This window comes from Amphichorda felina (assembly GCF_050947745.1).
Source record: "Amphichorda felina strain 45539 chromosome Unknown scaffold_3, whole genome shotgun sequence".
Classification (NCBI taxonomy): Eukaryota; Fungi; Ascomycota; class Sordariomycetes; order Hypocreales; family Bionectriaceae; genus Amphichorda; species Amphichorda felina.
The window spans coordinates 2,876,213-2,888,453 of NW_028145047.1; the positions used below are offsets into that span (position 1 = coordinate 2,876,213).

The 12,241-nt window shown below is 54.8% G+C and overlaps 6 protein-coding genes across 6 annotated transcripts; 2 read left to right on the top strand and 4 right to left on the bottom strand.

The window, feature by feature from the left end:
* Positions 1-48: 48 nt before the first annotated feature.
* Positions 49-801, bottom strand: ACO1O0_003586 (uncharacterized protein; the record flags this gene model as incomplete). The annotated part of the gene is made up of 1 exon (XM_083193035.1): positions 49-801. The coding sequence occupies one exon, from the start codon at positions 799-801 to the stop codon at positions 49-51; it is 753 nt and encodes a 250-aa protein (XP_083052092.1).
* Positions 802-2,016: 1,215 nt separating this feature from the next.
* Positions 2,017-3,623, top strand: ACO1O0_003587 (C6 zinc finger domain protein; the record flags this gene model as incomplete). The annotated part of the gene is made up of 3 exons (XM_083193036.1): positions 2,017-2,619; positions 2,687-2,824; positions 2,886-3,623. 3 exons carry the CDS (start codon positions 2,017-2,019, stop codon positions 3,621-3,623), a joined length of 1,479 nt encoding a protein of 492 aa, XP_083052093.1.
* A 97-nt stretch (positions 3,624-3,720) lies between these two features.
* On the bottom strand, positions 3,721-4,293 carry ACO1O0_003588 (uncharacterized protein; the record flags this gene model as incomplete). The annotated part of the gene is made up of 1 exon (XM_083193037.1): positions 3,721-4,293. One exon carries the CDS (start codon positions 4,291-4,293, stop codon positions 3,721-3,723), a length of 573 nt encoding a protein of 190 aa, XP_083052094.1.
* Positions 4,294-5,383: 1,090 nt separating this feature from the next.
* ACO1O0_003589 (uncharacterized protein) lies at positions 5,384-6,257 on the bottom strand (the record flags this gene model as incomplete). The annotated part of the gene is made up of 3 exons (XM_083193038.1): positions 5,384-5,433; positions 5,491-5,540; positions 5,596-6,257. The coding sequence occupies 3 exons, from the start codon at positions 6,255-6,257 to the stop codon at positions 5,384-5,386; spliced, it is 762 nt and encodes a 253-aa protein (XP_083052095.1).
* A 1,950-nt stretch (positions 6,258-8,207) lies between these two features.
* ACO1O0_003590 (beta-N-acetylhexosaminidase) lies at positions 8,208-10,387 on the top strand (the record flags this gene model as incomplete). The annotated part of the gene is made up of 2 exons (XM_083193039.1): positions 8,208-8,259; positions 8,316-10,387. 2 exons carry the CDS (start codon positions 8,208-8,210, stop codon positions 10,385-10,387), a joined length of 2,124 nt encoding a protein of 707 aa, XP_083052096.1.
* A 391-nt stretch (positions 10,388-10,778) lies between these two features.
* On the bottom strand, positions 10,779-11,789 carry ACO1O0_003591 (uncharacterized protein; the record flags this gene model as incomplete). The annotated part of the gene is made up of 4 exons (XM_083193040.1): positions 10,779-10,936; positions 10,998-11,130; positions 11,189-11,267; positions 11,338-11,789. 4 exons carry the CDS (start codon positions 11,787-11,789, stop codon positions 10,779-10,781), a joined length of 822 nt encoding a protein of 273 aa, XP_083052097.1.
* Between the last annotated feature and the right edge of the window lie 452 nt (positions 11,790-12,241).

Consider the following 12,241-nt stretch of genomic DNA (forward strand, 5'->3'; position numbering starts at 1 on the left):
TATGTTGCCCCCTGGAGCTATGTATAAGGACCCAAAAGGACAGTCCACTTAGCAGAGACCGTTGTTACAGTTGTTCTCGCAGTTATAATAGCCGCCGAGCCCAGAATCACTTCCGTACATATCATAGCCCTGGAACCACCCATTGAGCGTCTCGTGGATGTAGTCGAGGTTCTGCGGGACGCCATGGTCCTGTCCCTCCTGCGAGCAAGGGTAGCCCTCGGTCAGGCCACGGCCGCCATTGAGACCTGTGTTGTCCGCCGCAGTAAACCATCCGTTGTAGGAGCCCAGCGCACGCACGGCGTTGCCGTCAGCATTGTCAAGGGCGGATCTCAGCACCCAGGCGCCGCAGTCGACATTGTCCTGGATCGGGTACTGGCAGTTGTCCTGGCCGTTCTGGCAATTGGCCGGCTCGCACTGCATGAGACCCGGGGTCGGGCCGTCGGCGTCGGCGTTGCAGCTCGACTCCTGCATGGCGATGAAGGCCAGGATGGCAGGGTCGATGTCGTACTTGGAGCCGGAGCTCTGGAAGTACTCGTCGTACTGGGCGCAGCCGGAGCCAACGCCATTGTAGTACTCTTCGAGGGAGATGTGCGTCAGGTTGTTGATGTCGAGGAAGGGAGGCTCCCAACCGTCGCCGTCGATGCCCGTGTTGAGCCACTGCTCAGAGCCGTTGGGACCGCAGGCGCCGTCGCCGCCCTGGGTCGGGTTGCAGGCGCCCTCAGCGTTGGGGTTGACCTCGCCCTGGGCGGCAGCGAGGCCGAGGACTATCGCGGTGGACAGGTAGCGAGTGGTGGAGGGCATCTTGAATGTGTATGCTTCGGTGAGGTAGTGGTCTTTGAGCTACCTAACCGGGCAATTGTACTTTCTTATATGCCATTATTACCCTCCTACCTAGATGGTGAACAACTATTCATCGACTTGGCCTAGAGCATTGCTGCACAAGGGTCGGTTTTTCAAATGTCCCAAGAACGGCAAAATGCTACCATAGAAGCCGGGCCGAATAATGAGACTGATGTCTGCCTAAAATATATGGGGTCATGCTATTGCCAGTTGTTCGTATCCGGGGCAGCGATCAGCATCCTGATGTGTCAACTTGGGAAGGTGGACAGCCCAGCAAGGCTGCGGCAGAAGCCGAGCTAGGGACCTAAACACTGCAATTAGTCGGGATTCTGAGGCCGATAGATGTTCTGAGACTGAAATTTCCACAACGGCCAGGATGGCGGGTTCAGGCCTGGATGGGAGTGCGAGGAGGGTGAGGAGGATTCTCGCCTAGTTGCTCTAGGGGGGTTAGATCTGCAACGCTGAAGGATCCGACGGCTCCTACCACGTCTCAGGGTCGCAGTTCGGCACACGGCAGTTCAACTTACATAGTAATTTTGGTGCCGTATATGGGCATATGCTCGATTGAATATTGAAGAAAAAGGCCTCGACCGCTGGGTTCAACTAGTAGGGTGCGACTAGTGCAAACAGTCCTCGATGATAGTCGAAGAGTTGAATATAACAAGAAGACATGAAGTACTAAAAGCTGCTACACCAGATGCGCGCTGAAGCGATCGTCAGGGGTCGAGAGTCGAGACATCGAGGTCAGTTGGTAGAGCCGTGCTCATTGCAGAAGCGAGAGAAACCATTGCACAACTATTTCAATCTTGACGAGATGACTAGTCAAGCACGTCCGTCGTTTGTTGGTTTCTGGTGTTTGCTTGTTGAACAGCAGCACCGCTGGAAGCACAGTAAATGCACTGTGATAATCCACCCGATAGGGACCGCTCGCACTGTGATCTACATCCACTTCAGCTTCAGCCTCAGCCTCCAACGCGTCGCACTCAACTCCAGCTTCTAGGGTGCCTACCTAGCTGACTTCTGACCACCATGTCTGCAAACCTGGGAATTCGTGGAATCATCCGCCATCATTTCTTTCTATTGACAGCATTGCATGACACCCGTATCGACCCCGACGGCGCAACCTCCCAATAGCCCCTTGTCACGTCGTGAATACCGAGTACCATATTCACCCCCATGGTCGGCGTCCCTAGGAGCAAAGGCTGCCACCTGTGCGTCCGGCGCAGGATCAAATGCGACCAGGCCAAACCACAATGCGCCAACTGCACGCGCTACGGCGCCGAATGCCCGGGTTATGACCGCTCCCTCAAGTTCGTCGAGGAGAAGCATCGCATCAAACCTAAAAAGGCTTCGGACAATCCTAGCCATGCATCGGAGACAACACCACTACCGCCGCTATCGGAATCTTCCTCGTCCGAGGTCAGCTTTCCGACGACCTGGCAGCGCATGTTCATCACACCCAAAGTCGCTCGTGCCCAGCACATCTGCAATATGCTGTCCAACATGTACGCCGTCGTGACCCCCGCTGAAGGATGGTTCCTCAACTCCTGGTTCGTGGGGATTGAGCCCCGTCTTGGCTCACAGGTCGCCCTAGACAGCGCCACCATGTGCCTCGTCCTCCAAGTGCTCGGCAAGTCCTACAAAGACCACCGTCTGATCGGTGAGAGCCGTAGCTTATACGGCAAGTCGTTGCAGGCCCTCCAGGCCGTTCTAAACCATAAGTCGGAATGGAAGACAAGCGAGACGCTATGTGCCACCACCATGCTTTGCTATTTTGAGGTGAGCCATACCGCCCACTTAAAGCGTCCCCTTATCCCCATGAGGCTCGTTACTCATCTGCTTCCAGTTGTTCGCCGGCACCAAAGACTCGGGCAGCTGGATGAAACATGCCAGCGGGGTTGGCTGGCTCATCCAGCAGCGTGGCCATGACGCCTACTTGACGGAATGGGACAAGGCAATATTGAAGAGTTTCCGCATATCCATTGTGAGTAAACCCTCACCCTGCATGGCTTTGCACGAGACTTATCATTTTATGTATCTGGCAGATCATGGATGCTCTCTTCTCTGAAAAAGATTGTTTCCTGTCCCGGCCCCCGTGGCAGGCCCTCCTACGTCGACTCAGCAAAGAGGACAGAGATGGTTCGAAGGATGACAAGGTAAGGAACATGGTCGATCAGTATTTGGTGCTTCTCGCCAAGGTCCCCACCATCTTTCGCCAGATAATACCCATCCACGCGTTACGCATGGCCGGCGTTGACGCCCCCATCGACAACGAAGCATTCGCGCCCCTGATGCGCTACGCCGAGCAGATCCTCCAGGACCTCCGCCGCTGGTCCCAGGATCTATACACGACGTTTGCACCGCCAACGGAAATACCCTCCCGCGACCCCACCTCGCCCTTCCCGCTCGTCTATCGCTTCGACAACGTCTGGGAGGGGTCCCTGTACATGGGCTACTGGGCCACGTGCGTCATCCTCCAGTACAGCCTGCAGGTGGCCGGCGGCCGGCTCGACACCGTCGACGACAACCGCGAGCTCTGCACCAACATTTTCCGATCCCTAGAGACGGTCGGCGCGGGCATCATGGGCCCCTACCGCATCGGATACAGCCTGCGCATCGCGTACGAGCCCGCCCCACCGCACATACAGCAGTGGATCAAGGGCCTGCTCCAGAAGTATGGCGAGGTCTATGCGGGACTGCGGGAGGAGACGTTCCCAGACAATGAGGAGCGGCTGGAGCGCTGGGAAGGGGTTGTCGATGAGAGAATCCCGGCGGGAATGTGAGGAGAGGAGGCTTCGTTCCGATGAGGCCGTTGGTGTCGGGTTGCTAGTTTGGATATTGTTTGGCGAAGGATGGTATCCGATACAATTTTGAAGCGCTTCACCTATGCATGACCGCCATCATTTCGTAGTCATCAAGTCCTGACTCTGGTCCGCTTCGAGTCTCAATGGCAAAGGTAGACCCCTCAAAGCACGGCCAGAAGTCGTCCCAATCAGCGACCGGGCCAAGCCAGACCACACTCGTCACATTAGGATACATCTCTTCGACCGCCTTGACGTATCTCGAGACCAAGTCAGGCTGGCGCGGATACACAAACATAAGCCCCGACACGTCATCGTCGCCTAGGCGAGGCGACACCTCGCGGGTCCCACGGACAGTGTGGTAGAATTGCTCGGGGAGGTATCTGTTGACGGGCGCCTGAGACTCAGGCTGCTGGACCTCAACGCCCTCGACGGTAATAAGTCCTGGAGAGGAGTGTGCGAGCAGTGTCGCCTCCAAGAGGCCCGAGCCGCTCCCGATGGATAGGATGGATAGTGGCGATGATGATGATAATGCGGCGGGGCTGCGGTTGGTGAAGATGCGCGTCAGCGTGTCAAGAAGCTTAGATGACAGGCTGAGGCAGCAGTCCTGGTGACGGATGGGCGCGTCTCCTAGCTCGAGATGTAGTTCCATGTTCGTTGCAGCCTCTTAATTACTTTTTGGTCTGTTTGAAAATCGACAACATCGACGTTGAAAATACTATGAACATGATGAGTGGGGAACTTTTTCCAGAACCTAAGACAGTGCGTGCTACCTACCCTAAACAACTGGTTCTGAGGTACGGATTGAATAAATGAGGAATAACTTGCTGAATAAATAACAAATACTTTGTGTAACATTAAACTGGCTAAAATGAGTGCTTGCTCTTTCTTGTGGCCCCTTCCTTTGATCTCTGCGATGCCCACCTTCCACCTTCCACCTACTGCGTGTGAACATGAGAAGTCATAAGGAGTGATTAAAAACAAAAGATCCAGGGGATAAAGTATGATACTATATCCATTGAGTGCTCAAATACATGGCTCGCTATTAATCATTGCAAACCATCAACACCATCCCATTCCGCTCAACATCAGACGCCAGTTCCAGTCATCGGGAGATCGCACCGTCCCGAGCTGCCGATATGTCTAAAGCCTGATCACCCAGCCCTTCCTCTTGCCATGCCAAGCAATGTCTATGCAGTAGTCAGTCATGCAGCATGGACAGGATTTGAGGGACTGGCTGCAAGGTGAGAAGAATTCCCTCGAAGAGGGCCTCTTCAGCTCGGGAATCTGAAATGTGGCTCTATTCTGGCAAACTGGTGGGAGGTAGGCAGCGGCGTCTCCCCGAAACACAACATATTAATGATAACACAGATCGCTCCCTTGTACTTGGAATTTCCCAAAGGATAACATTTAACAAAAGTTACTTCTTTATCTTTATTATTATTGTAGTAAACCTGCCAGGATGATGGGAATTCATTAACTTCAGCCCTGCGCCCTTGCCAGCCTCAACAAATTCATCCAATATCACAGTCCTATTTCCTACACGTTGATACCTAGTGAGAAACACGGGGTCGCAGTTGAATAACCTGTAATTTTGTGTGTATTTGGCAGCTTAATTGGTTCTACAATTGAAGTATATTCACGTGGAACTGCCGCCTCTGGCTTCTACCTCGTGCAAAGTTGTTCCGCCTCCTTGCCTTGGTTCTCTTGCAGCGCCGTCAGGGGCTTGGAAACTCTTCCTCTTACGGGTTGTAGTCGAGAACCTCAATGTTCCGCACGGTGTATGCAGTAGCTGTACTCAAAGGTAAGTATAGAAGATGGGCAGTTTTGGAGGCATGGGATTTCTCACTGTAATCGGGTCCGACTTTGCCGCCCTGTTCCATCTGGTAATTGACAATCCTGCACGTGGCATTAGCTCCGGGCTGTACAGAATAATACCAACATTCACACTTACAAGTTCAAAGGCTGGCCAACGAATCCCTTGCCGAACTGCGTCGCAATAGGGGTCCCATCATAGATGAAGTTGACCCGCACGTCAACTCCGTTCTCGTCGCGCACCTCCGTTTTGACGGAATGCCACTCCTCGGCATTCTCATACAGCAGAGCCTTGGACGTGAGCTGGCTGGACGTGTTGTACGTGTTGAAGAGGATCTTGCCGTCGCCCATCCACTCGGCCATGTCAATCTCCGGGGGCCACGACTTGGCGCCAGTGACCCAGAAGGCGGGCCAGCAGCCGGCCCAGGGCTGCTTGAAGAGGAACTCGGCGTGGAAGTCGTAGCCGCCGCCCTTCTGGACGGTGAACTGGTTCTTGGAGTGGATGGTGCCGGAGCGATAGTTGATGGGGATGGTCCGCCCGCCGAAGTAGGACGGGGGCTCACCCTCGACGGGCTCCGAAGTCATGACAACAGTGTTGTCGCCCTGGAAAGAGACGTGCTCTTTGTCCATGCGAGCGCCACCATTGTGATCCGACTCCCCCCCTGGGTAGAGGTAGTTCCAGTATGTGTCGAACGAGCCAAAGGAGTTGGTTGGGAGAACGGTTGTTGCCGCCCGGGGCCGAAGAGTGGCGCCATGGGCGACGGCACTAAGGAGCGCCAGAACTGGAATTTGGACGTGCATTTTGGTAGTAATTGGAGGTGGGTAGGCAGGGATTAGAGGTGAAGGATGGAGACTGTGAGCTATCTGTGAGGAACAGGGAGCTAGATATCCTTAGAGAGAGCCTGAGACGGCATGGTCAATTTATATACAAGTTCACATACACTTCTGTCTTCTGAGCCACTCCGGTGGGTTCCGTCCCAACTCGAATGTTACAACACTCTCAAAACGTCGAAGGGGTTAATATCCATACATACCCACAAGTTAAGGGCGTGGCTTGTAGCTGCCGATGTGACATTTCTCTTCTCAAGAATACTGTTATCGGGCCGCGAACGCTCCATTCGATGCGAGGTTGCGGTCTTGCAGATGGAGATGTAGTGATATGTAATCACCCTACATAGTTGAGCTACCGCTTTCGAACTTTCCCCGCGTCAATGCCCACTCCTCTCTTCCCAACTTGTATTACTGTATATAGAGGTCCTTACGGGTAGGAGGAGGTCTTCGTACATGTACATAGTACGGGTTAAGGTGGGGACTGAGGGCCAAGAACGTGGGGAGCCGGCAGATCACAATGTGGGCTTCGGTGGAATGGATGGTGCAATGTGCTCCCATGCTACAAAGCGATCGAATCAAAGGGATCTACATCAACGGGTTCTGCATCTTGCTATCTCGAAAAGGATGGTGAATAAACGTGGTGTGTCCCGCACCTACCGGAGGCAAACATGTGATCAGCATCGGATATGCATGGTCACTCACTACATGTCTTGACGAGTCGAGACCTCGACGGGAGGTCCCGCAGATTGCTGTAACTTGTAGTAAATAAATCACGAAGGTATCAGGAATTTATAGACTATGGGGCCGAGAGACATTATTTCTTGGTATTAAATCTTCATGATCAGTTCAATATCAGGGGCTAACGCGATGGTTTACCCCTCTATGGCAGTCAGGAGGCGGCAGCCCAACGATGGACAGGGGTATGTCGATCTAGAGACTTAGACTGATGACGATAGTATTGTGGGGAAGCAAACTGGGGAAATAGGACGAGCAATACAATCACGCATTGTGGCGTTTCTGGGGCCGAGGATGACGACAATGCTCCCCTTCCCAGCTTCCAGGGAGCGGGAGTTATCAGTATCGAGGACTCGGTATTACTCCGTACGTGGAATCGCGGAGAAGATATTGCTAGACTGGGGCTATTGCAACGTAGCGAGATCGATGTAACGTCCCACAACTGAAGTAAGAGATGGGCCACTGAAAAGAAGCGGTCGAAGCGGTCGGAGCGGTAGATGCCTAGCTACTGCATGAACGGTGGAATAAGCCGTGCCGATCTATTTATCACGATCAACGGGATCCCGAGTGCATATACCCGTCGGGTATTAATAGCTGGCCCACCCATCCAACCACCTCCAATCCTCATACATCGCACCTGGGGCAAAGTGCTGGTAGATATGTGATGGTCACAGCTACTAAAAAAAAAGGTTGGGAAGAAAGAAGGTTGTTGATCGTACGTGTTGGTACTCTCATCGCTTGTACGGAGTAGATAGTTGGCCTATACTTGACCTTGGTGGATAGAATGAGCGTACACTTTACACTTTGTAATCAACTAACCGACAAATCATCCACCTCATGCACCAAATACCCCATATAACCGGTGCTGCGGGCCATCGTCAGGCCATCTTCATGCCTCGTCCCGCAGCGATCGGCAATGCTTTTACTCTTAAATGTAACAACGGACGTTATCGCCATATGGGAATTAGCGGTATCCAAAGAATAAACTCGTCACGTACAACGTCGCACGCACGGTCTCCAGGGCGTTGAAATGCAGCGTGGATCATGATAGTAGAGCTTGGGCAATACGCATGACGCCCTTTGGGGGGATATATATCCATCTACATGGCCGCTTCATAACGTCGGCGTGTTCCAACTTGGTTACCGGACTTGGTGTCGACTGCCTGATTTTGAACTGTTCGCACCATGAAGTCATCGCTCCTCGCCGCGCTGGCGACGGCATCGTCCTCGCTGTTTGGTACGAAGCCTCTCTCGAGTGGTTTGAACTAATTGTTACTAACAAGAGAATAATAGGACTAGCCCAAAGCCAGCTTGTTGGAGTCCCCACCGTTCCCTATAAAGGTGGCGAGGGCCAGTTCAAGCTACAAGATGCCAAGAGCATCGTTATCAACAAGGAGTTCTCGCAGCGCCGCGACGAGAACGGCGTCACTCTGATCCCCCCAACCCTGCAGGAGTTCGCCAACACTTTTGCCGAAGACCTGAGCAGCACTCTCGGCATTGACCTTGAGGTCGTCGAGGGCACTGAGCGTGGATCTGGAAGCATCTTCCTCACTCTTGGCGACGCCAACGACTACCTGGATGCCGCTGGCAGACCTACCTCTGAGGGCTATACTCTAGCCACTGATGATTCTGGCATCGTCATCACCGGCGCCAGCCCCCTGGGAGCATGGTGGGGAACCCGAACCGTTCTCCAGCAGGCTCTCCTCAACGAGGGAGCTTCTGTGCCCATTGGCAGTGGTGTCGATGCCCCCGGGTGGAGTGAGCGAGGCATGATGCTGGATGCCGGCCGCCACTTCTACCCCAAGGAGTTCGTCGTCGAGATGTGCTCGTACATGTCCTTCTTCAAGCAGAACCTCTTCCACCTGCACATCAGCGACAACGTCATCATCGGGCGCTACGAGCAGGACAACTTCAAGGACCTCTACGCCCGATTCCGCCTCTGGTCCGAGAGCCCCGAGGTCGAGGGCCTCAACAACCACCGCAACGAGTCGTACTCGCGCGACGAGTTTGACGAGATCCAGAACAAGTGCGCCGCCCGTGGTGTCACCATCCTGCCCGAGATCGAGGCCCCTGGCCACTCGTTGCCCTTTGTGCAATGGCGCCCGCAGATTGGATATGAGGGCGACCTGAGCCTGCTCAACCTCACGCATCCCGATACAGTTCCCACGCTCAAGACGGTGTGGAAGGAATTCCTGCCCTGGTTCCACTCCAAGATCGTCTCCATCGGCGCCGATGAGTACTTTGGGCCCGAGGCCGAGTATAAGGGGTTTGTCAACACCATGAACACGTTCATCGGTGAGGAGTCTGGAAAGACCATCCGAATCTGGGGAACATTCCCCCCCAAGGGACAGGATGTCGAGGTCGAGTCCGAGGTGTCTCTGCAGCACTGGTCCTACCAGTTCGGCAATGCCCTCAACGACTGGATCGCCAACAACCACACCACCATCAACTCCAACGACCAGTGGTACATCGTCCTCAAGTACGGCGCCTACGGCCGCACCATTGACACCTCCATGACCTTCACCGGCAACCCCAGTGACAAGGGTCCCTGGTACCCTCACATCTTCAGCCCAAGCAACGCCACCGACAACCCTGCGCGCGACGAGCCCCTCGTGCGCGGCTCCATCATCCCCATGTGGAACGACCACGGCTTCAACACTAGCGTCTACTCCGAGGCCTACTATGCCTGGCGCCAGGGCATCCCCGCGCTCGCCGACAAGATGTGGGGCGGCGAGCTGACCCAGGACCAGTTCCCGACCGTCTTCGACAAGCTCCATCCGCACATCCCCGGCCAGAACCTCGAGCGCGCCGTCGACTCCCAGGGCGCCACCGTCTTCGAGTACGACCTGACATCCCAGAGCTCGCAGGACGTCCCGGACCGGTCGCCCAACGGGTACGACGCCAAGACGGCCTGCGAGGCGACGGGCAGCTCGCTGCGCATCACGCCGGACTGCGGGCTGCAGACGCCCCTGGGTTCCAAGGGCCGCAACTACACGCTCTCGGCATCTCTCAAGGTCGACGAGCTGGCCGACGCGACCAACACGACGCTGGTGGCGGGTGCCGACTCGGTCCTCATGCTCACGCCCAACCTGACGCTGTACGCCGCGGGCGTCTACTTCCGGCTCAACAGCACGTTCCCGCTCAACGTGTGGGTCGATCTGGAGATCATCGGCCGGGACGCCAAGACGTTTGCCAGGGTGACTTCTGCCGAGGGTGGGCAGACGGGAGAGGAGGAGGAGTTCCTGGCTGGGGTGAGCTCCGGCGCTGAGCTGTCCTGGGTCGAGATGGCGATTGAGGCGCCGATCCGGGAGGTGACGGGGTGGACTGGGTCCTTGAAGAGGTTCAAGTTGACCAACGAGGCCTAAACTGCACGGGGATGTTCCGTGTTTACCTAGTCTGTGCGATTATTTAGCATGTAAATACACCATGTATGATGTATCTGGTGGCTATTACTACATGTACCTTGACCTAGATCGTCAACAACTACTACTAATAGTCATCTAATGATGGATAGCAGTACTTGGAAAGATCCAATATTGCTTGGAAATTTCCTCATGTAGGTATCAAAATTATGGATTGTGACAAACATAGATTTATCTACTTATTGTGGTAGATACCAAGGATAGCAGGGGGGGGGTTCACACAAAGGCTCCTTGTCAGCATGTTGGCACTTTCTCTTCAACGCCGAGATGTCATACTTGAACAATTGGAAAGTAAAATTCTACACTATTGGTAAAGACATATAATCAGACATTTTTACTCTGGGAGCTCCGTATCCGACTCACAGGGAATGGCACAGTCACCACCCCAGGTCACGCCTCCGCTCGAGAACTGATCCTTGACGCCCGAGCTGCAGAGGCCCTTGCAGTCCTCACCATCCGAGTACTGGCAGGCCGACACTTCTCCCTGGGACTCTGTTGCCTTGTTAGCATCTCCTTTGAACAACCCATCGTTGGGATGCCAATCATCACTTACGCCACGTGCTGAGCACAATGTTGTACCCGTCCCGGTAGAAAACGTACTGGGGGTTGCACAGCCCTTCGGATGAGCATGTGTCGGTGCCGTCGATGCCGTCCCAGGCGATCTCGCTTGTCGCCGTGTACTGGATCTGAGAGACTGTCAGCACGGTACGCACCGTCTCTCTTGGGAAGAGGAAAATTACTTACGCTGTACTTGCCGATGCCCTGATCACCCTCGTAGAAAACAACCGGCGGGTCGGTATTCTCCGGGTCATTCCAGGAGCAGCTGTGTGGAACATGTTAGCTGTCAAAAAAAACTAAAAAAAACCCTTGTTTGTGTCTGCCAGACAACTCACTCGTTATCCTTGTGCTCGGCCGTCTTGTCCTTGGAGTCGCGGTCATACGTCCTCGTCTCGCAGTTGCCCCCGCCCTGCGTCTCAAAGTACGTGCGGCAGTAGCCGTGGTTGTGCCAGATCTGCTCCTGGTTCTCGTCGGTGAAGAGCTTGAGCAGCTTGTTCTCCAGCCCCGCGATGATGCCGCCCGCAGTGCCCGCCGCCTCGATGAGGGCGAAGCCGGCCAGGCCCGCAAAGACGAAGCGCTTGTCCAGGTCGGCCTCGCCGAGCTCGGAGGAGGCTGAGCGGGACTCGAGGGTGCGGTTGCGCAGCGCCTGGAGGGTGTAGTCATGCTCGGCCTTGAGGGCTTCGAGGGTGGCTTCGTCGCGGATCTGGAGGCCGCTAGAGGGGCCGACACGAGGCATAGCCTGCGCAGCGGGCAGGGCGGCCACAGCGAGGACGTTTGAGAGTCTCATGGTGGCGGTTCAAGTGGACTGATAGAGTAGTCTAGTAATTGGGAAGGGAATAGGGGCAGTAGCTCGTGAAGTAAAGAGATGATGCCGCGAGGATTTCAAGGGGGCAAAGACATTGGGTTTTATATCCTTCAGGCTCTCCATGCCTCGCGTAAATGGAGCCCAAGGTGGATGGCTCGGTTATGCTTCTGGAAAAGACTTCGTCGCGACGATCCAGATCGTCGGGGTCATATCAGCCTTGTGGCAACATGGTTTTAGGAATTGGATGCCTACCAAAGCCTACATAGCACTAGAAGCTAGCCGTGGCCGATACAAAAATAACAATGATGACTAGCAACCAGCTCTACGGCTGCAGGCCCCGTGGGATAGGTGAAGATTGACCAAGCCCCCCCGTCAGCAATGACAACTAACGACCACTACCGGCATGGATTGATTGAGGCCCCCGCGAGTCTCCC